This window comes from Macaca mulatta, chromosome 3 (assembly GCF_049350105.2).
Source record: "Macaca mulatta isolate MMU2019108-1 chromosome 3, T2T-MMU8v2.0, whole genome shotgun sequence".
In the NCBI taxonomy this organism is placed as follows: Eukaryota; Metazoa; Chordata; class Mammalia; order Primates; family Cercopithecidae; genus Macaca; species Macaca mulatta.
In genome coordinates this window covers 36544715-36565541 of record NC_133408.1, presented here as the reverse complement: position 1 = coordinate 36565541, position 20827 = coordinate 36544715, and the positions used below count along the sequence as shown (strand labels likewise).

At 58.8% G+C, this 20827-nt stretch overlaps 1 protein-coding gene and 1 pseudogene across 4 annotated transcripts in view; both read left to right on the top strand.

Annotated features, from left to right (window-relative positions):
* Positions 1 to 14282, top strand: part of TTYH3 (tweety family member 3) — a 35274-nt gene extending 20992 nt beyond the window's left edge. The window contains exons 9-15 of one of the 3 annotated variants that reach the window (XM_077995991.1): positions 307 to 399; positions 4733 to 4825; positions 5027 to 5163; positions 7761 to 7934; positions 8457 to 8532; positions 9441 to 9541; positions 11164 to 14282. In XM_077995991.1, coding sequence (XP_077852117.1) covers positions 307 to 399; positions 4733 to 4825; positions 5027 to 5163; positions 7761 to 7934; positions 8457 to 8532; positions 9441 to 9521 — 654 coding nt within the window. In that variant the 3' untranslated portion in view covers positions 9522 to 9541; positions 11164 to 14282. The remainder of the gene's footprint in view (positions 1 to 306; positions 400 to 4732; positions 4826 to 5026; positions 5164 to 7760; positions 7935 to 8456; positions 8533 to 9440; positions 9542 to 11163) is intronic. The other 2 variants (XM_077995992.1, XM_015133181.3) reach the window with 2 other exon arrangements.
* On the top strand, positions 12348 to 14282 carry LOC144340178 (uncharacterized; annotated as a pseudogene). Its single transcript, XR_013415949.1, has 2 exons — positions 12348 to 12411; positions 12473 to 14282. The product of XR_013415949.1 is annotated as an uncharacterized LOC144340178 (transcript).
* Positions 14283 to 20827: the final 6545 nt, after the last annotated feature.

Sequence of the window (20827 nt, the reverse complement as noted above, 5' to 3'; positions counted from 1 at the left end):
AGCCCCGTATGCACTGCCGGTCATTTCACCGATAGCACGTGACCCTCTGAATGCTGAGGGCCGTGTGACTGTGCTTTGCTTACTGGTGTGGGTGTGTGGTTGGCTGTTGCCACCTTAGGGCTCTGTGGTCTCTGGGTGTGTCCCCGGGGGAAGCAAGGGTAGGGAGTGCGCTGTTGGCCTGCAGGGTGGAGCCTTGATGGCCTCCCGGGATGGACACCTTGCTGGTGGCCATGTTGGAGTGTCCTGGGGAGGGAGAGGCAGGCGGACCCCGCGGCACCCATGGACTTGGTCTCCTCTCTGGAGCAGAAGCTGTCTGGCAGCCACAAGGCCCTGGTGGAGATGCAGGATGTCGTGGCTGAGCTTTTGAGGACCGTCCCCTCGGAGCAGCCGGCCACTAAGGTGAGGGGCTGCAGGGCAGGCACTGGGGCGGGCAGGGGTCCTCTTTTCTCAGCATGAAAGAAAGTTGGGTGCAAACACAGCTCGGCGAATTTGGAGAAGGCACCAGGCTGGCCGAGTGGGGACCTGGTGTTTCCTTCCCCAGCCTTTTCTGCGTTAGCCTCTTCCTCCCTCCTTCATTCTTTTCCCCTGGGAATTTTTGGTAGGTTTTAAAAATCATTTCTTTTGAGACAGGCGCTTGCTGTGTTGCCCAGGTGGGTCTCAGGGCTGGGATGACAGACATGAGCCACAACACCCAACTTTTTTTTTTTTTGTAGTTGAGACGGACTCTCACTCTGTCACCCAGGCTGGAGTGCAGTGGTGCGATCTCGGCTCACTGCAGGCTCCGCCTCCCGGGTTCACGCCATTCTCCTGCCTCAGCCTCCCAAGTAGCTGGGATTACAGGCGCCCACCACCACACCCGACTGATTTTTTGTAATTTTTTTTTTTTTTTTTTTTTTGTATTTTTAGTAGAGACAAGATTTCACTGTGTTAGCCAGGATGGTCTCAATCTCCTGACCTCGTGATCCACCCGCCTGGGTCTCCCAAAGTGCTGGGATTACAGGCGTGAGCCACCGCGCCTGGCCCACCACACCCAACTTTTAAAAAATAACTTTATTCTTTGTTTAAAAAGTAATACAACCTCTTTATATTTAAAAAAATTTTGAAGAAAATGGAAAGAGATGAGGGAAGAGAGTAACAGGATCAGATCCATTCTCAGGGTGAGTGCCCTGGGGGCACTGTGGAAATTTGGGAGGATTCTTGTTTTTCCCTGTAGTGTTTTGGGCCCAGGCATTTCTATAATATGTTTTAAAAAATAAAATAAAGGCCCGGCGCAGTGGCTCACGCCTGTAATCGCAGCACTTTGGGAGGTCGAGGTGGGCAAATCACCTGAACCCAGGAGTTCAAGACCAGCCTGACCAACATGGTGAAACCCTGTCTCTACTAAAAATACATAAATTAGCTGGGCATGGTGGTGCACACCTGTAATCCCAGCTACTCGGGAGGCTGAGGCAGGAGAATCGCTTGAACCTGGGAGGCAGAGATTGCAGTGAGCGAAGATCACACCACTGCACTCCAGCCTGGGTGACAGAGCGAGACTCTGTCTCAAATAATAAATTAAAAATAAAAAATACATATGTTGCTATACTCTTGATAAAACCCAAATCTCTTTGGAGGTGTTTGGTCCCCCGGGGGGATCCCTGCCCCTGTGCACACCGCCCCAGCACTGGACATGAGAGGGAGGAGTGCGTCTGTGGGCACAAGTGTGGGTCTCAGACTCCATTTGGGAGCAGTTGGCCCTTCTCCAAGGAGCTCTTCACAAAGCTAAAAGCAGACAAATGTGTATACACACACAGGGCACACGGCACTCATGCCTGTCATCCCCGCACTTTGGGGGGGCTAAGGCAAGGGGATCACTTGAACCCAGGAGTTCGAGACCATCCTGGGCAACATAGCAAGACCCCATTCTACAAAAAACACACAAAAAATAGCTAGGCATGGTGAAGCACGCCTGTAATCCCAGCTACTCGAGAGGCTGAGGCAGGAGGATTGCTTGAGCCTGGGAGTTCAGAGCTGTAGTGAGCTGTGATGGCACCACTTCACCCCAGCCTGGACAACAGAGCAAGACCCTGTGTCTCTCTCTCTCTCTCTCTCTCCCTCTCTCTCTCTCTCTCTCTCTATATATATATATATATATAAAACATATACACACACATAAACATACAAATTAAAAGTAAGTAAAAATTACACACACACACACACAGCTTTGATTTAAAGTTACTTTTTAGAATTTCTGTTACAGCGGGAGCCCCGCCTTGGTGTGTTTGCACTCGAATGGGTAGAGAGGTGGAATCATTTCCTGGGACCCCCCCCCATAGCATGGCACCCCAGACGGGGCAGCCTCCGCAGCAAACGTTTCTCATCTCAGCTCTTGGCAGGGCCGGCTTCTTCCAGGGCCTCCCTTTTGCTTGTAGACGGCGTCTTTTCCCACTGTCTTTGCAGGGCCATCCCCCTGTGGGTGTCTGTGTCCTGATCTCTTCTTTTTTATTTTTATTTATTTATTTATTTTTTTGAGACAGTCTCGCTCTGTCGCCCAGGCTGGAGTGCAGTGGCACAATCTCGGCTCACCGCAACCTCTCTGCCTCCCAGGTTCCAGCGATTCCCCCGCTGAGTAGCTGGGATTACAGGCGCCTGCACCACCCCCAGCTAATTTTCCTCTTCTTAGAAGGACACCTGTGACATCAGGCTAGGACCCACCCACGTGACCTTGGTTTACCTTCAACACCTCTTTAAAGGCTCTGTCTCCAAATGCAGCCCCTTTCTGAGGTTCTGGGGGTTAGGACTGCAACAGGAATTCTGGAGGCGCCATTCAGCCCATAACAGTAGGCTCTATTATCCCGAAATCCTTTTTTTTTTTTTTTTTTTTTGAGACAGAGTCTCGCTCTGTTGCCCAGGCTGGAGTGCAGTGGTGTGATCTCGGCTCACAGCAACCTTCGCCTCCTGAGTTCAAGCGATTCTCCTGCCTCAGCCTCCTGAGTAGCTGGGATTAGAGGCATGCGCCACCATGCCCAGCTAATTTTTGTATTTTTAGTAGAAACGGGGTTTCACCATGTTGCCCGGGGCTGGTCTCCAACTCTTGGCCTCAAGTGATCCACCTGCCTTGGCCTCCCAAAGCGCTGGGATTACAGGTGTGAGGCACCATGCCTGGCCCCAAAATCCATTTCAGGATTGTAGCAGGTCCTTAGAAAACGTGCTAGGCCGGGCGCGGTGGCTCAAGCCTGTAATCCCAGCACTTTGGGAGGCCGAGACGGGCGGATCACGAGGTCAGGAGATCGAGACCATCCTGGCTGACACTGTGAAACCCCGTCTCTACTAAAAACTACAAAAAACTAGCCGGGCGAGGTGGCGGGCGCCTGTAGTCCCAGCTACTCGGGAGGCTGAGGCAGGAGAATGGCGTGAACCCGGGAGGCAGAGCTTGCAGTGAGCTGAGATCCAGCCACTGCACTCCAGCCTGGGTGGCAGAGCGAGACTCCGTCTCAAAAAAAAAAAAAAAAAAGAAAAGAAAACGTGCTGGCAGGGCGTGGTGGCTCAGGCCTGTAATCCCAACACTTTGGGAGGCCGAGGTGGGTGGATCACGAGGTCAGGAGACTGAGACCATCCTGGCTAACACGGTGAAATCCCTTCTCTACTAAAAAATACAAAAAACTAGCCGGGCGAGGTGGCAGGCGCCTGTAGTCCCAGCTACTCGGGAGGCTGAGGCAGGAGAATGGCATAAACCCGGGAGGCGGAGCTTGCAGTGAGCTGGGATCCGGCCACTGCACTCCAGCCTGGCGACAGAGCGAGACTCTGTCTCAAAAAAAAAAAAAAAAAAGAAAACGTGCCGTAAAAGGCAGCACTGGGCCCAGTCGCGGCTCCTGTGGCGTCCCGGTCAGCCTGGCAGTGTTTCTGTGCAGCCACTTTTCCAGGCGTGAGACAGAGCTGGTGGTGTCCGTGCACAGGTGCACACGCATGCACACACGTGAGCACCGGCAAGCACACGGACATGTTACAGGACCGTGCTCACTCTGCATGGAGAGTTTTGTCAGTCAACATGAGGCTTTTGCCTTGCTTTTAACTGTTCCTTGAAATAATACCTTTTTTTTTTTTTTTTTTTTTTTGAGACGGAGTCTCGCTCTGTCGCCAGGCTGGAGTGCAGTGGTGCGATCTTGGCTCACTGCAAGCTCCGCCTCCCGGGTTCCCGCCATTCTCCTGCCTCAGCCTCCCGAGTAGCTGGGACTACAGGCGCCCGCCACCACACCCAAATTTTTTTTGTATGTTTAGTAGAGACGGAGTTTCACCGTGTTAGCCAGGATGGTCTCGATCTCTTGACCTCGTGATCCACCCGCCTCAGCCTCCCAAAGTGCTGGGATTACAGGTGTGAGCCACCGCGCCTGACTGAAATAATACTTTTAAAAGCAGAGCAGGTCTTTGTCTGTAGACATGTGGGGGTTCATTGTTTCTACCATTACGGTAAAGGGAGGTCTGTCTTCACATAGTGGCGACCACACTGGACAGGCGCTCCCGGGTCCTTGTGTCCTTGGTGGACCCCATGGGTCTGGGGAGGGGCCTGAGGTCACCATTCTCAAGGCCCAGAGTCCTCGTCCTTAGGACCTGTACTGAGACCCCAGGGTGGGGGGTATCTCAGTGGCAGACTGTGGGGTAGAGGGAGACCTAGGGGCTTCCAAGACGGGGCGAAGCTGGCTCAAGGTTCTCCGTCCAAATGAAGTGCTGACCACCTGTGGTGCGTGTCCCCCAGGACCCCCTCCTCCGTGTCCAGGAGGTGCTGAACGGCACGGAGGTGAACCTGCAGCACCTCACCGCCCTGGTGGACTGCCGCAGCCTACATCTGGTGAGAGGCAGGGCCATGGCGGCTTGTGGGGTGGGAACAGGGGAGCAGCTGCTCAGGAGGATGGGGACCCCCATTAGACAGTGGGCCCTCAGTCCCGCCTCTGGGGGGTGGTCCAGGCCACCATGACTGGACTGAGGGCCTCACACTGCCCCCTCCACCCTCCCTGTCTCTGAATCCTGCTGTCTCGTCCCGCGGCCTCAGGACTACGTGCAGGCGCTGACCGGCTTCTGCTATGACGGCGTGGAGGGCCTCATCTACCTGGCCCTCTTCTCCTTCGTCACAGCCCTCATGTTCAGCTCTATCGTCTGCAGCGTCCCACACACCTGGCAGCAGAAGAGGTGAGGAGCCCCGGCGGTCGCGGGAGGTTGCCCCAGGCCACGTGGCATGCAGGACGCTTCAGGGGCATGCCTTTATGGACACCTGTGTGTCAGTCCCAGAGGTGAGGGACAGACACCTCCTCACCTGGTGGCCCTCCCTAGGCCTCTGTGGTGTCTCTGAGGCTGCCGGCTCCCGGGTGAGCCTCCCCATTCCACAGGAGGAAAACAGCGTGGAGGAGCTCCTGGCCTGGGTTGCAGGAGTCCAGAGCAGACAGTGGGGAGGACTGGGGTCCCCTGTCCCCAGACTGGCTCTATGCCCTACGCCCTGAGAGCTGGCCTCAGACTGTCTACTCCACACCCCCTCCCAGGCAGGGGTCCCCCACCATGGGGTGCACGTGCGCAGAGCTGTGGGAGAAAGGTCAGTGGTCCGCTGTGCAGGCTTAGCTCTGCCGGGGTAGTCCAGGTAGCTGTGGCCCCCAGCTGAGTGACCAGGATAGAAGCCAGCTCCCCTGGAGCCACTATGTCCTCCCCTTTGAAGTGGGGGTCCTGGCGGCCCCTGCCTGAGTCTCCCCACTCAGTACTGGGTTGAGTGGTGTATAGAGGTGACAGGCCCCTTCCCTTGCCGGGGCTCCCATGGCTTATCTTTGAGACCTTCGCCTCCCCTCTTGGACTGTGGCTGCTGCTTGGTGGCCCAACATGGACGGCAGGTAGCTCAGCTCAGATTTCTTCCTTTTGTCTGGATTTCTATGATCTTCCTTTGTGATGGTGAGAGTGATGCTGCCGATGATGGTGGTAGTGGTGATGGAGGTGGTGATGGTGATGATTGTGGTGGTGATAACGGTGATGGTGGTAATGATGGTCATGGTGATGATGGTGATGGTGGTAATGACGGTGATAGTGATGATTGTGGTGGTCATAATGATATGGTGATGGTAATGATGGCAGTGGTAATGGTGGTAATAATGGTGATGGTGGTGGTGGTGATGGTGGTGATGACGGTGATGGTGATGATGTTGGTGATGGTGATGATGATGATGGTGGTGATGATAATGGTGATGGCAGTGGTGATGTTGGTGATGATGGTGGTGATGATGGTGATCATGGTGGTGGTGATGGTGATGATGTTGGTGATGGTGATGATAGTGGCGATGACAATGGTGTTGGCAGTGGTGATATTAGTGATGATGGTGATGGTGATGGTGTGATGGTGGTTGTGATGGTGATGATGGTGATGATAATGGTGATGTTGGTGATGATGGTAATGGTGGTGGTGGTTGTGGTGGTGGTGATGGTGATAATGGTGATGGTGATGGCATTGGTGATGTTGGTGATGATGGTAATGGTGATCATGATGGTGATGGTGGTGGTGATGGTGATGGTGGTTGTGGTGATGGTGATGGCAGTGGTGATGTTGGTGATGATGGTAATGGTGATGGTGGTGGTGGTGATGGTGATGATGGTGATCATGATGGTGGTGGTGATGGTGATGATGTTGGTGATGGTGATGATGATGACAGTGGCAATGACAATGGTGTTGGCAGTGGTGATATTGGTGATGATGGTGATGATGATGGTGGTGGTGGTGATGGTGGTGGTGATGGTGGTTGTGATGGTGATGGGTGATGACAGTGGTGGTGATGATGGTGATGATGGTGATGGCAGTGGTGATGCTGGTGGTGATGGTAATGGTGATGGTGGTTGTGGTGGTGGTGATGGTGATGGTAATGGTGGTGGTGGTTGTGGTGATGGTGATGATGATGATGGTGATGGTGATGGCATTGGTGATGTTGGTGATGTTGGTGATGGTGGTGGTGATGGTGTCAGTGGCAACAAAGATGGCAGACATAGGGGAGTAGATAAGAGCATAGCCCTGGACCCACATGGCTGGATTCAGATCCTGTCTCTATCCTTGCCTATTGTATGATGTGGGCAAGTCACTTAACCACTCTGGGCCTCAGTTTCCCTCACTGTAAAAAGGGAGTTGTAAGAGGACTCAGCTGGAGTGTCGAGTGGGCACTCAATGAACCACTGCGTGTGAGGGGCTTGGCTGGTGGCCCCTGTGCAGCCAAAAGCTACCACTGTCCTGTTTCTGAAGTGCTTGCTGCCAGGCAACCTATCCTGGGTCCCATCTGGGACCTCCTGGGGCGTGGAGGAGCTCCAGAGTGCCAGAGGCTCGCGTAGAGTGGAAGACAGAAAGCCAGAGGGCAGCAGGGCTGGGAAACCTGGCTCAGGCCACCCAAGGGTGTGGTTGGATCCTGCAGAGCCAAGAGACACCCAGCCTCCTGCGCCCTCAAGAGGCACGCTAGCCTCCTGTACCCTCCCAGGAGGGACCCTGCACTCTTTTTTCAGTAAGCGGCCAGCCAGCCTTGCCATGCACAGGCCGCAGTACAGGGCCTGGCACTCAGGTGACCACACCGGTCTCTTAGCACCCCACCTTGCAAGGGCAGGGCTGGATGCAGAGCCGGGTGACCTGCCCATAGTCCCACATGTAGTATGCACATGGCTGAGCCAGGACTGGAACCAGGAGTGTCTGTCTGCACCAGAGTTGACCCCTGTGGGTCTGTGGCCAGCTCCTTCCTGCTGGGGCCTGAGCCTGTGCTGCGTGTCCCTCCTCACAGAGGCCCTGATGAGGACGGGGAGGAGGAGGCCGCTCCAGGGCCACGGCAGGCGCACGACAGCCTTTACCGCGTCCACATGCCCAGCCTGTACAGCTGTGGCAGCAGCTATGGCAGTGAGACCAGCATCCCGGCCGCGGCCCACACTGTCAGCAACGCCCCGGTCACTGAGTACATGTGAGTTGAGGGGGGCCTATTGGGGCCAGCAGACACATCGCAGCTGAGAGCCTGGATCCGGGCTGGTGCTAGCTCGAGGGAAGGGGTTGGAGAAGGGGTGGCCTCTGGGCTGGGGAGCCCTGGCCTTGAGTGCCTCCTGCCCCAGGTGAACACGGTCCAGGGGCCATGGGGAGGCCACGTGGTCACATGGAGGTTCCGTGTCCAGGGCACAAGGACTCTGTGGCCAAGGACCTCAGGGCCCAGCTACATGGTGGGCAGGTGGCTCGGAGGGAGTGAATTCTGGCTGGGCCCAGGTGGGCAGGGGTCTCTCTGTGGGCCCTCTCTGAACCCTTTGTTACTGTGCTGGGTTCGTCGGACCCCCAGTGGGAATGGATATGCCCATCCCTGTGGAAGTCAGGATCAAAGATGGGTGTGCCAGGCAGAGCTGGGTGGGCACAGCCGGCCTACCCATGAGCCCCCCGACCTGGAGCTGGGACCACGTGGCCAGCAGGCACTCACAGCCTCTCTCCCCTCATGCCTCAGGAGCCAGAACGCTAATTTCCAGAACCCCCGCTGTGAGAACACCCCACTCATTGGGCGCGAGTCCCCGCCGCCCTCAGTAAGTCTTGGGGCAGGAGGGTGGATGGGGGGCTGCTCAGCCTTGGGGATCCGCTGTTCCACTGCATCAGTGGGCTGGTGTGGCACGTGCGGCTAGTGTAAGCTCTGGGGGCAGCTGTGAGCCACCACCACTGGGGTCCTAGGTGACCCTTCCCAGCTGGGACACCTCTGCAGGGTGCCCGGCCTGAGTAGACAGGGCTGGGTGGGCCTGCCAGCTCCTCCTGGCCGGCTTTGGAGTGCCCTGGGGCCAGAGTGGGCAGCCTCGGGGCCAGCCGCCCAGTGGGTCAGCTCTCAGGCCCTTTCTTGGGGAAGGAGAGAGGGTGGGCGGGCAGGTGTGGCCCCACTGTGGCCCTCCCAGCTCATAGGCATGGCCCTGCACCAGGCCCTCCCTGGCCTCACCCACCATTCTCTGTGCCTTCTGGACCTTTGGGGTGCCACCACTCCAGTTCCCGGGGCCCTGACTCTGCCTCCTTTTCTTTGTCTTCCTTGAGTCTTTTCCTGAGTGTCCACCCATGGCTGTTCCAGCCCAGGCCTGGTGTCCCCTCTGACTTCCTGAGTAAGACACAGGCAGGCGGGGACAGGGTGCCGAAGAGAAGGAGCTTGTGGCAAAGCTGGGGGACCGGGGAGGAGGCAGACAGGACTTGGGAGGCTGAAGGCTGCCTTGCTCAGAAATCCACATCCCGGAGCTGCTGTCGTGGTCCCCTGTAGCACAGAACTGGGCCTGAGGTGCCTGGGAGGGGCCAGCCCTGTGAGCCTCAGGCCATCCAGGTGCAGGCCCAGTCCCGCTCGGCTGCCCTCGTCCTTGCCATCACATGGCCCACAGCCCGCTCCCGGCCCCGCACCCTGGCGTTGAGGCCGCGCTCTCTCTCTCTCTCTCTCCTGCACCCCACCCACCCTGGGCCCTCCTAGCGCTATCTGGCTGCCCTGGACTCTGGCAGCCACGCGGGCTGGCAGTTTAAGCCCATGGACAGTGCCCGAACGCTGTGGTAGCTGTGCCCTCAGAGCGACAGGTACTGACCCACCGGGTCCCCCACCCCGCACGGCCACCCGCCTGCGCCTCCCGCCTCTGCCCTGCACTCACTGCCGCCCTCCCGTCGGCACTGGGCTGGGGCTCCATCTGTCTGGCTCCTGTTGGCAGGGCCAGCTCTGAGCGCCGCAGCCCAGCCAGAGACTTCTAATGCTGGCTCTGGGTCTGCCAGCCTCACAGTGGGGTTGGCAAGTCCCCTTCCAGGCTCCCCCTGCCCAGCTGCTTGGCCTCTGGGGACTCTGCCACCAGCTCCAAGTGGCCCCAGCCCCTTCTGTCACCTCCCAGTGAGGAATCCATGCACCCAGACCCCTGTATGTGCCTAGGGCCGTGGGCGTGTGGCCAGCAGGCCCTACCCTGGAGGCACCAACTGCATATCAGGGGTGTGTACACGGACAGGCGTGTGCCGGCGAGCACGCGAGCTTCTCCCGCTGGTCCCACGGTGGTGTGGGTGCCTGCTTGGGCTCCTTCAGGGGTCTGGGCGTGTGCCCCATCCCGTCCCACCCCACCCCCGCCTTGTGCTGCATGTCCGTGGAATGACGAGGCTCTGGGCCGTGGCTCTTTCCTCCCACCCCTTCCGTGGCGTCCCCACGGGCTGCTCGAAACCTTCTAGGTGTCCCAGGAGGGCTCTCGGGGACCTGGGAAACTGTGCGTCTGAGTCTGGGGACTGTGGGGATGGGCCTGGGGCCCTAGGGTTCTGGAGCCCACCTGGGATGGGAGCCGGCCTGCCAGGTCTCCTCACCACCGCCGGCTCCTGACCCGCGTCAGGCCTGTGGGTCCACTGCACTGTCTGGCCTCAGCACATGCCTCGCGCGTGTGCGTTTCTCTGTGAGCACACACATGCACTCTCATGCACACACACGTGCACTCAAGACCTTCACACTCCTGGCTGGACGAGGGCGCCCACGACGTGCAGGCCAGCTGCAGAGCCAGGCACACGGCAGCACCCCCTGCGGCCGCCTCTGTTCCTAAGTCCAAGACCTCCAGGAGCCCACAGTGGGGTCCCCCACGGGATTGGGGGGTGGCATTGTTCCAGCCTCCTGTGTGGCTTAGGGGGCTGTCTTTCCATAGCGTGAAGGGGCAGAGTGGTCCGGGGGATGTCCTCAGGCTGGGGCCTCTGTACTCCTGCATGCTATGGCCTGGCTGTAGGAGGACCCGGCCCTGGGCTGGGAGGAGGCCTTGGCCTGGGCCTGAAGGGTGGCTGGTTTGTGTCCTTCAGGTCCTGGGCACGTTGGGTGCAGGTAGGGCCGTGGAGCTGTGGCTTCTGGGGGTGGCAGAGCTCTGCCTGGCCCAACGCCCGAATGCCGCTGATGTGGGCATGGGGGGGGCCGTGTGTACACCCTTCCTCAGAGCAGACATCCCCTGCCCTGAACCTGGCGAGTCTGGGGGCTGCCCCTCCCTCAGCCCCAGCCAGGCCCAGAGCACAGGGCCCCCCAACCCGCGGCCCCTCCTGAGCCCCTCCCTGTAGGCTCTGTCAGGGCACCCTGTGCTGTCCCATTCTGCCCCCAGGGCTTCTGGCTCAGCCGAGTGAGGACCACGCGGAAGACGCCCCTGACTGCGTGTGCCATGCAGGGGCCCTGCTGACACCTCCCCCTTGTCTCCCTCCAGTACACCTCCAGCATGAGAGCCAAATACCTCGCCACGAGCCAGCCTCGCCCCGACTCCAGCGGCAGCCACTAGACGGCGCCCGGCAGCCACCCACCCCACGTGCCAACTGCCCCTCCCCGTGCCAGCACTGCCGCTTCCACCCGGGCCACCCGCCGGACCCTCGCACACTGCACCAGGCCCACCCCGGACGTGTCTGCAGGCCGCTTGCCCTCTTCTCCCCTCCCCGCAGGGGCACAGTGGAGACGCAGGGGCTCTGGGCCCGTACCGCCAACTTGGGTCACACCTGAACGCTGCCGCCAGCCGATGCCCCAACCCTGCACGCCACCTACTATCCTGGCACGCTCCCTCTGCAGATGGCCGCCGCACCCACAAGTCCTGGCCGCACCCAACCTGTGCTGTCGCCGGCCCTTCCTTCCACAGCTCTCCTTCTTCCTGCCCGGCACTTCTGTGGACCCCTTCTTAGTTCACAGGCACGGCTGGGGCCGCTCTGTGTTGGCGCCTGCTGGCCACTGAGGGATGGGCACATGCCACCTGCTCATCTCTGCCCTGCGGTCCCCCCATGGTCCCTCCGCGTGCCTGTCTCTCTGCAGTGCCCTCCTTGCCCGTGCAGCCCACCCACCCACAGGCTCACCCCTCCTGCCAGCTGCCAGAGGCCCCCTCCAGCAGGGCCTCTCTCCATCACCTCAGCTTCACTCTCTCCCTCAGCACCCGCCCTGCCGGAGGCCGCAGCCCTCCATGGACAGCAGGGGCCACGTGGAGCCCGGGCTGTTCACCCGCCACCCAGTGCTGGCTGCCTTCTTGGTGCCAAACCCCCTTCCCCCACCCAGAGACTGGGCAGCTGTGTCTGGTTCATTCTTTGCACTAACCACATTTGTCATCTCTAGGGCAGGCCGGGGCTGCGGGCTGAGGGGGACTGCTGGCACCCCCTTCCCTCCCTTCTTGGTTCCATTTCCATCCGTGACAGGTACAGCGTCCCAGGACCCCGGCCTGAGGGGCTGGACCCGAGCCGTCTGTGAACGTCCCTCAGCCCCTGCCATCCCCTCTTGGGACTAACCACTAACCTCACCCCCCAGCCTCCACGGGTGCCCCTGGCTGGCCCAGAGCCGGCAGCGTGAGCCCAAGTCCGGGCTGGAGCCGAGGCCGGAGCAGCTGGCTGGGAGTCAAGGCTGCAGTAGCGTTTCTTCATGGGGTGCTCCGGGGGTGCCAAAGACCGACAGGCAGCCCAAGGGCCTGGACACCCCTCCCCAGGCAGGTGCTGCCCCAGGAGGACTGTCCTCGGGAATGAACCTCCCGCAGGCTGTGGACTGAGGTCCTGTGGCCTCGGTCTCCCTCCCGGTGAAGTGGGAGCGAGGCTTCCCTACGGTGCTTTTGGCTTTAGTGTACGATGTTTGCTGTGCTTCCCGCCATGGAGGGCAGAGCCACGCCACATCAGGATCGGACGTGCTGCCCCTTCCGGCCCTAGCCCTGGCCCAACCAGCCCAGCCCTCGAGGCTTGATGCCTGTGCCAAGGCCAGGGGCAGCCAGAGGGCAGCTGGATGGCCGCGTGCGGGGGTCAAGGCCGGGCCCCGCAGGGGGACAGGCCGCCAGCCCCAGCAGTTTACAGACACGTGGCTCTTCCTCCCAGAGCAGCCGGCAGCTACCTGGACCGGAAATGTCCTCATCCCTTCCCTGGGGCCAGGCTCTGCCCTGCCCTTCCTCTGTGAACCCCTCCTTTCTTTGTGCTGGTATTTGGGACCAAAAATGGGGATGTGGGAGGCCAGAGTGGGGAGGGGAGTCCAAGCCAGGGCGTCTGAGCTTCCCAGACGTGACCAAACCTCAGTGGAGGGGCCTCTGTTTCAGGCCCCGCGTGGCTGACATTCTGAGCCCCCTCGGAGGCCCCACCACAGCCAACCTGCCCAGTCTTTCCTCTGGGCTTGACTCGCCAGGGGAGCTCTCCAGAGCTAGGGCCGGGAGGGAGGCCCTGGCACTCTCTGGCCTGGGTGCCCGCCAAGCGCCCTGCGACCGCTCAGAAGCACAAATGCTGTCCATGGCCGCGAGGCTGCCTGCCAGGTGAATGGACATAGCTCGAGAGGCGGTGAGGCCGGGGCTTCCAGCCTCGTGCTGTCTCGGGACTCCCGACCATGGTGTGCGTGTGTGCCCGTCTGTGACTTTCTACTCACCGAGGTTGAAGAAAGGAAACGGGGAAAATCAAAAGGGGTTCAAACCCCACCTCAGTAGGTGGAGGGGAGCGCCTGCCGTTGGTTGTACTTTTGTTCTGAGTTTTCAGTGCCCTGTTCCTAACTACTCCATCCCATGACCTCACCACACCTACTGGGGGCATCTGGCTGGTGCCTGCTGCCGTGGCCGGGTCCCACTCTCACCCTGCACAGGGGGTCTCGCAGCTCCCAGGCCCACAGCTTCATTGGAAGGACAGGGTGGCCCTGGGGAGAAGAGGGAGGAGCCCATGGGCTTACCTCACCGAGGGGGCTCCTCAGCAGGCATCCACTACCCCAGGAGCCCTCCACATGTCATGGCAAGCTTGGTAGTGAACGGGCCTGGTTGGGAGCAGCCCCTGGCCCATTGCCCACCCACCCATCTCACTATGCAATTTGAGTTCCAAGCACCATTTGCTCCTGCCCTGGGGCCAGCTCTGCCCAGCCCTGGGAGGGGTGGTGAGGCAGCGCCCTGGACCCCAGAACCTCAGATGGGGGCAGGCGGGGGACCAGGGCCCCTCCTGTGGGATCTTTGTTTTGTGTTTAACCATAATGGTTGTGTACTGAACCACTTCATATTTGTTATATATAATATATATATATAATCTTAAGACTCAGCCTCCCGGTTTACTCCCCGCCCCACACACCGCCCGGGCATCTGACCTCCCCCACCCCAGTGTGATTTAACATCCAGGAACTGAGGTCTGAACCATTTTGCATTTCCCCCTCCTCCAGCCTCCGTAGGGCCATGGCTGTATGTACTGTCGCTGTGTTTTTTTGTTTTTTTAGAACTGGGTTTGGGGGCTGATTTTTATTTCTTTGGGGGCTTTATTTTTCTTGGCAAATACTAAAAATCTCGTCAATGTAATTTCTGTGGTTTCTATTCAGCTTGGGTTTCATGTTTTAAAATAAACAAATTTTAAACAAGCCTCTCTTCCTGAGCTGCTCTGGCTCCTGGCTGGGCACTCCACGGTAGGAAGTTCGCGGCTCCAGGCAGGGGCAGTGGGGGTACGGGGGAACTCTGAGAGCGGGACCGACCAGGTCAGCTCAGAGGGGTGGGCTGGGCGCCGGGAACGGGTGGGCGGGGCCTCTCGGGGTTGTGGGCGAGTTTCCAGGGGTGGGCGGGGCCTCGGAGTGACTTGTTGGGGCGCCGGGGACGGGCTCTCCAGGGATGGGGTGGGCGGGGCCTCTCGGGGTTGTGGGCGGGGCGCCAGGAACGGGTGGGCGGGGCCTCTCGGGGTTGTGGGCAGGTTTCCAGGGGTGGGCGGGGCCTCGGAGTGACTTGGCGGGGCGCCGGGGACAGGCTCTCCAGGGATGGGGTGGGCAGGGCTTCTGGAGTGAGTGGGCGAGGGCCTTGCAAAATGGGTGGGCGAGGCCGGGCGCGGTGGCTCACGCCTGTAATCCCAGCACTTTGGGAGGCCGAGGAGGGTAGATCACGAGGTCAGGAGATGGAGACCATCCTGGCTAACATGGTGAAACCTCGTCTCTACTAAAAAGACAAAAAATTAGCAGGGCGTGGTGGTGGGCACCTGTAGTCCCAGCTACTCAGGAGGCTGAGGCAGGAGAATGGCGTGAACCCGGGAGGCAGAGCTTACAGTGAGCCGAGATCACACCACTGCACTCTAGCCTGGGCGACAGAGTGAGACTCTGTCTCAAAAAAAAAAAAAAAAAAAATTATAGGTGGGCGAAGGCTCCGGGAAGGAGATCTCGGGGATGGAGTAGGAGGAGCTGCTTGGAGCAAGTGGACAGGGCCACGCTCGCTGGGTGAGCGGTGTCTCGCAGGCTCAGGGCGCTTGCTGACCGGGCGTCCGTGTGCAGAGCAGCGATGGATCGGAGGGTCTGGAGCTGGGAGTGCTGATCCCATCCATGTGGTGAAAGCCTCACTTTGCTGTCCGGACACACACTGCCAGGGGCCCGCCGGGACCGGGATCGCTGTGCAGAGGCCCCACTGGCCCTCAGGAGAGGTGAGGGGGCCTGGCCGGGAGCAGGGATGATGGAGGGATCAAGTGGCCAGGTTGGAGCAATGATGGGTTCGGGGCCGAGCTCTTCCTGAGCCCCCAGTGCCACCACTCCCTGTCCTTCCAGAAGCAGCACCGCAGCGGATTCCTGTGCTCCCTGGGCTGGGGGTCCTCTGGCGCCCTTCCTGGAGGCCCGCACAGGGCCCACATGTTTCAAGGACCCCCCTCACCCCACGCTTCTGCTAAGAAGCAGGCTTGGAAAGGCACATAACCCTGTGATAACACACCTACTTCACAGGGCGCTGTTAGGACCCCCAGAGTTGGGGGACGCCCCTGTTGACCAGCAGAGCATTTGTCTCCCATGCCTGGGTGCACAGGCTTGGAACACAGGTGGCAAGGGAGCCACTAGGCCCAGCAGAGGATGCTGGGGCTCTCTCTGGCTCCCAGCTCTCAGGGCACCTGTGTTTGTGGGCTGGTGCGGGGGCAGGGTCCACTGGGCAGGGCCCCTTCTCCTGCCACCAGCACACACCAGCAGTTTTGCCCAGTGTGCTTGGATTTGACCATGGCTGCTCCAGGGTGGGCCCCAGGACAGGCCGGCTGTGAAGGAAGGCCGCTGAGCTCCCCAGTGTGGAGATGCCAGAGTTTCAAGGCTTCTGGGAGTCATGTGATAAGGGACATCTGAGGCTAGGAGCCCAAAAGGAGAGAACTCCAGGCTTGGAGCAAGAACCAGCAGCCACTCTCAGATCTCCGTCCCCGTCTCTCTATCAGGAAAGGCAGAAAACAACACCTGTGTTCCTAACAGGATAGGGGTGGGAGGGTTTGGTGGGGGTTGGCGCATACCACTCATCCACTCACCCGGCTGGTGTTTCTAAGTCCAACCACTGTTCTGGGCACTGGAGTGCACCCAACGAACCGAAGGACAAAGGGCTCTGCCCTCAAAGAGCTGATGCTCTGGTGGGAGAAAAACGACAAAATTAACCAGCAGATGATGGAACACATGAGAACTTACTGCAGGAAAACGATCGTGGTAGAGGGATCAGGAGGGCAGGGACAGGGGTGTTGGCTGGCCAGGTGTAATTTCCAACAGTCAGGAAAAGCCTCCCTGGAAAATGGCAGCCAAGAGAGACTGCTGGAGGCCAGGAAGCGCATGAGGTCCCCACTGCTGCTATCACAAAGCACAGCAAGCTCCGTGGGCTTAAGACAACGCATGATCCTACTGTTCTGTGGGCCGGAAGTCTATGTGCTAGAGCCAAGGTATTGGCAGGGCTGGTTCCTTCTGGAGGCTCTGAGGGGAGAGCGTCCAGGGGAGAGTTCATTTCCTTGCCCTTTCCAGCTTCTAGAGGCACCCGCATTCCTTGGCTGGTGGCCCCTTCCTCTACCTTCAAAGCCAGCAGCAGAGAACACTAGAGAACATCTCTGGCTCTGACCCCAACCCCCCTGCCTGTGCTTACACTGGGCCCACGTGGGTAACTTCCAATCATCTTTCCATTTCAAGATCCACAATTAACTCGTGTTTCCAAAGTCGCTTTGCTTTGCCATGCTAAGTCTGGGGGTGAGGACGTGGACAACTTTGGGAGCCATTATCCTGCCTACCATGGGAAGTCAGGTTTAGTTTTGAGGCTATCTGAGGAAAGCAGGTTCCAGAAGAGAGAACAGCCAGTGCAAATGCCCAGAGGCAGATGCATGCCTGGTGTGTTCAAGCCAGGAGGTGAGGCTGGCCGGAGCGGAGGGAGCTAGGACGAGACTGGGTGGCTGGAAGTGGGAGAGACTTTGACATTGAACCAGAGGGAGGTGGGAGCCATGGAGGGTCTATGATTAGAGTGTCATGACCTAACATTCTTTTTTCTTTTTTTTTTTTCTGAGATGGAGTCTCACTGCGATGCCCAGGCTGGCATGCAATGGTGCGATCTCACTGCAACCTTCGCCTTCCAGTTCAAGCAATTCTCCTGCCTCAGCCTCCTGAGAAGCTGGGATTATAGGCACCTGCCACTGCACCTGGCTAATTTTTGTATTTTCAGTAGAAACGGGCTTTCACCATATTGGCCAGGCTGGTCTCAAACTCCTGACCTCAAGTGATCCACCCGCCTTGGTCTCCCAAAGCTCTGGGATCACAGGCGTGAGCCACTGCACCCGGGCCCTAACATTCATTTTAATAGGATTGCCCTGGCTGCTGAATTGGGAAGGGGACGGAGCAAAAGTGGAAGACCAATTAGCAGACTGCTGCAGGGGGGCAGGTGAGAGCTGATGGTGGCCGGGCTGGGTGCAGGGAGTGAGAAGAGACTGAGTTCTGGAGGGTAACACCAGCAGCACCTCCTGGCAGGCTAGGCATGGGTGTGGGGCTTGGATCGAGCAACTGGCTGGGGGCGGGGGGTAGGGTATTGTCATAAATCAAGATGGGGAGAGCGCGTGATTGGGTCAGGGGAGGTCAGGGGTCCAGTTTGGGGCATGTTGAGCCTATTAGCCATCAAGGGGTGTGGGAGGTGGTGGGATGTACATTCTCTGGGGTTTGAGGGGAGCACTGCACTGGAGATGCTTTGGTAGTTTGGGTCTTTGGCATGGATACAGTGTTTAAAGCCACCAGCCTGGGTAAAATCGCCAAGCGGGTGTGTATCAAAGAGGAGACAGAGGACCAAAGACTGGGCCTGGGCCCCCCTCCCACCCGGTGTACAGAGTCTGGGAAAAGAGGGAGCTGCAAAGGAGAGGGGAAGGGGTGAGCTGAGAGGAAGCCCAGGAGAGCGGGTGTCCTGGAGGCCACATGACAGCATGTCATGGAGGGATGGAGGACCACGCCAAACGCTGCTGATGATCAAGCTCAGCGAGGACTGGGATGTGGCCTGCACATCTGGTGACCATGAGTCACCTGGGGCACAACACACATCTGGTGAAGCCTCCCAGCTGGTCCAGGACAGCACGGGAGAGGAGGAATGGGCACAACGGCAAGTCTTTTTTTTTTTTTTTTCCTGGCTCTGTTGCCCAGGCTGGAGCGCAGTGGCCTGATCTCAGCTCATTACAACCTCCACCTCCTGAGTTCAAGCGATTCACCTGCCTCAGCCTCCCAAGTAGCTGGGATTACAGGCGCCCACCATCACGCCTGGCTAATTTTCATATTCTTAGTAGAGATGGAGTCTCACCATGTTGGCCAGGCTGGTCTCAAACTCCTGACCTCAAGTGATCCACCTACCTCGGCCTCCCAGAGTGCTGCACCCAGCCAACGTGTGTGTTTTCAGATGGGGAAATAATGGCATGTTTGTAAGGTTAGTAAGACTGATCCAGTAGACAGCAAATGAATGCAGGGGAGGAGAGAGGCAATGTCATCAGTGGCACGATGTTCTTGAGTAGCCAAGAGGAGCTGGACCCAGGACACAGTGGAGGCTGGCTACAGACAGGAGTAGGGCCCCGTGGGGACATGTGGGTGGGTCTTGGAGGGTCTCATGAAATAGGAAGGCAGCCAGGTGGGCAGGAAGGGGTGGGAGCTGAGGAGAGAGGAGGAAGGGTGAGCCACAGGAGAGTAATGGTGGGATCCCTGAGGCCCCCTGGGGTCCATGGTCTGGGACTCCAAGTGAGACTAGACAGAGGGTGAAGTGGCCTTTCTCCAGCTATGTTTGGCTGCCTAGGTACAGAAAGTGGACTGGCTGCAGCCAGGTGACAGGTCCTGCCAAGAGATGATGATGAAGGCAAGATCAAGCCCAGGAGGCTCGGCCCTGAGATTGCAGCCAGGTGAGGGTACGCTTGGGTGGGAGGGTGGAGACGGGGAGGGTGGGAAGATCATTAAGGGATCATCAGGACAGGCAGGTGAAGGCAGAGCGGGAGGCAGGGATGACTGAGGGTAAGGCCATGGGCAGGGCCAGGCCTGGAGAGTGACCATGAGTGGGGGCCTGGGGGAGAGGGTGTTTGGAGGGAGGGGACGCCAAGGTCACCAAGAACAGACCCCTGAGCAGTGCAGAAGAGGGTGCTGCAGCCGGGCATGGGGCTCACGCCTGTTCATCCCAGCACTTTGGGAGGCCGAAGCAGATGGATCACCTGAGGTCAGGAGTTTGAGACCAGCCTGACCAACATGAGGAAACCCCGTTTCTACTAAAAATACAAAAATTAGCTGGGTGTGGTGGCGGGCACCTGTAGTCCCAGCTATTTGGCAGGCTGAGGCAGGAGAATCATTTGAATCTGGGAGGCAGAGGTTGCAGTGAGCCGAGATCGTGCCACTGTACTCTAGCCTGGGTGACAGAGCGAGAGTCCGTCTCGAGAAGAAGGAGGAAAGAAGAAAGAAGAAAGAGGAGTATCTGGGAGTGTGAGCCGAAATCTTCTCGGAAAGAGGGAGCCCGTGGATACCCACACAAGGCCAAGTGGGCAGCAGGTGGCAGCTCCCGTCCCAGAAGCCAGAGTTCAGGATGAGGCAGGGAGGATGAGAAGGGGCTGGGGTGGCGGTGAGAGCTGCTGTGTGGACCGCAAGTGCCCAGCAGGTGGCGCCGCGTGCTCAGAGGAGGAAAGACTGGGCAGGCCCCTCCCTGCAGTTCCGGCCGTGCTGGGCCAGGCCTGGGAATCTGTATTCCCCACCTTGCCTGGAGGCTGCTGGTGGGGCTCTGAGGGCAGGGGGAACCATGGCTTAGCTGAGGTTGCGATGCCATCCCCCAGAGCCGGGGCAGACAGCGGCTACAGGAGGGGGCCTGGGGCTTCTTGCCGCAGGAAAGTGGGTCAGGCGTGCCCTCCACAGGACCCGAACTGCATGAGCCAGGCTTCGGTCATGGTGCTGTGAGTTGTGCCAGGAACTCTGAAGAACAAGCACGGGGCTGCAAGGGTGTCCTTCTTCCCCACTCTTTGGGGCTGCACCCCTGGGCCTGGGAAAGGTGGGATTTGGAAGGGGTGAGAAACCGCCTACCATCATCACCAGCCAGTGTCCAGGGACTGCTCGGGTTGTACAAGGCTGGGAAGTGGGGTCCTAGAGGCCTGCATGGGGGAGGCAGGGGGTGCATGGTGGGGGGGGCGGTTACAGCTCTGAGCCTCCAACCTCAGCACAGTGACATCATCAGGGCAACCTCCAGCCTCTAGGGGCCGAGATGAGGAGACCCTGTCCTGGGGTCCCTCCTTGGGATGCACAGAGTCCAGGTGCCTTTTTATTTTGTTTATTTATTTATTTTGAGATGGAGTCTTGCTCTGTTGCCCAGGCTGGAGTGTAATGGCACAATCTCAGCTCACTTCAGCTTCCACCTCCTGAGTTCAAGCAATTCTCCTGCCTCAGTCTCCCAAGTAGCTGGGATTACAGGCACCCGCCACCGTGCATGGCTAACTTTTGTATTATTAGTAGAGATGGGGTTTCACCATGTTGGCCAGGCTGGTCCCAAACTCCTGACCTCAAGTGATCCACCCACTTTGGGCTCCCAAAGTGCTGGGATTACAGGTGTAAGCCACCACGCCCAGCCCTATTTTATTTTTATTTATTATTAGATGAGGTCTTGCTGTTTCCTCGGCTGGTCTGAAACTCCTGGCCTCAAGTGATCCTCCTGCCTTGACCTCCCAAAG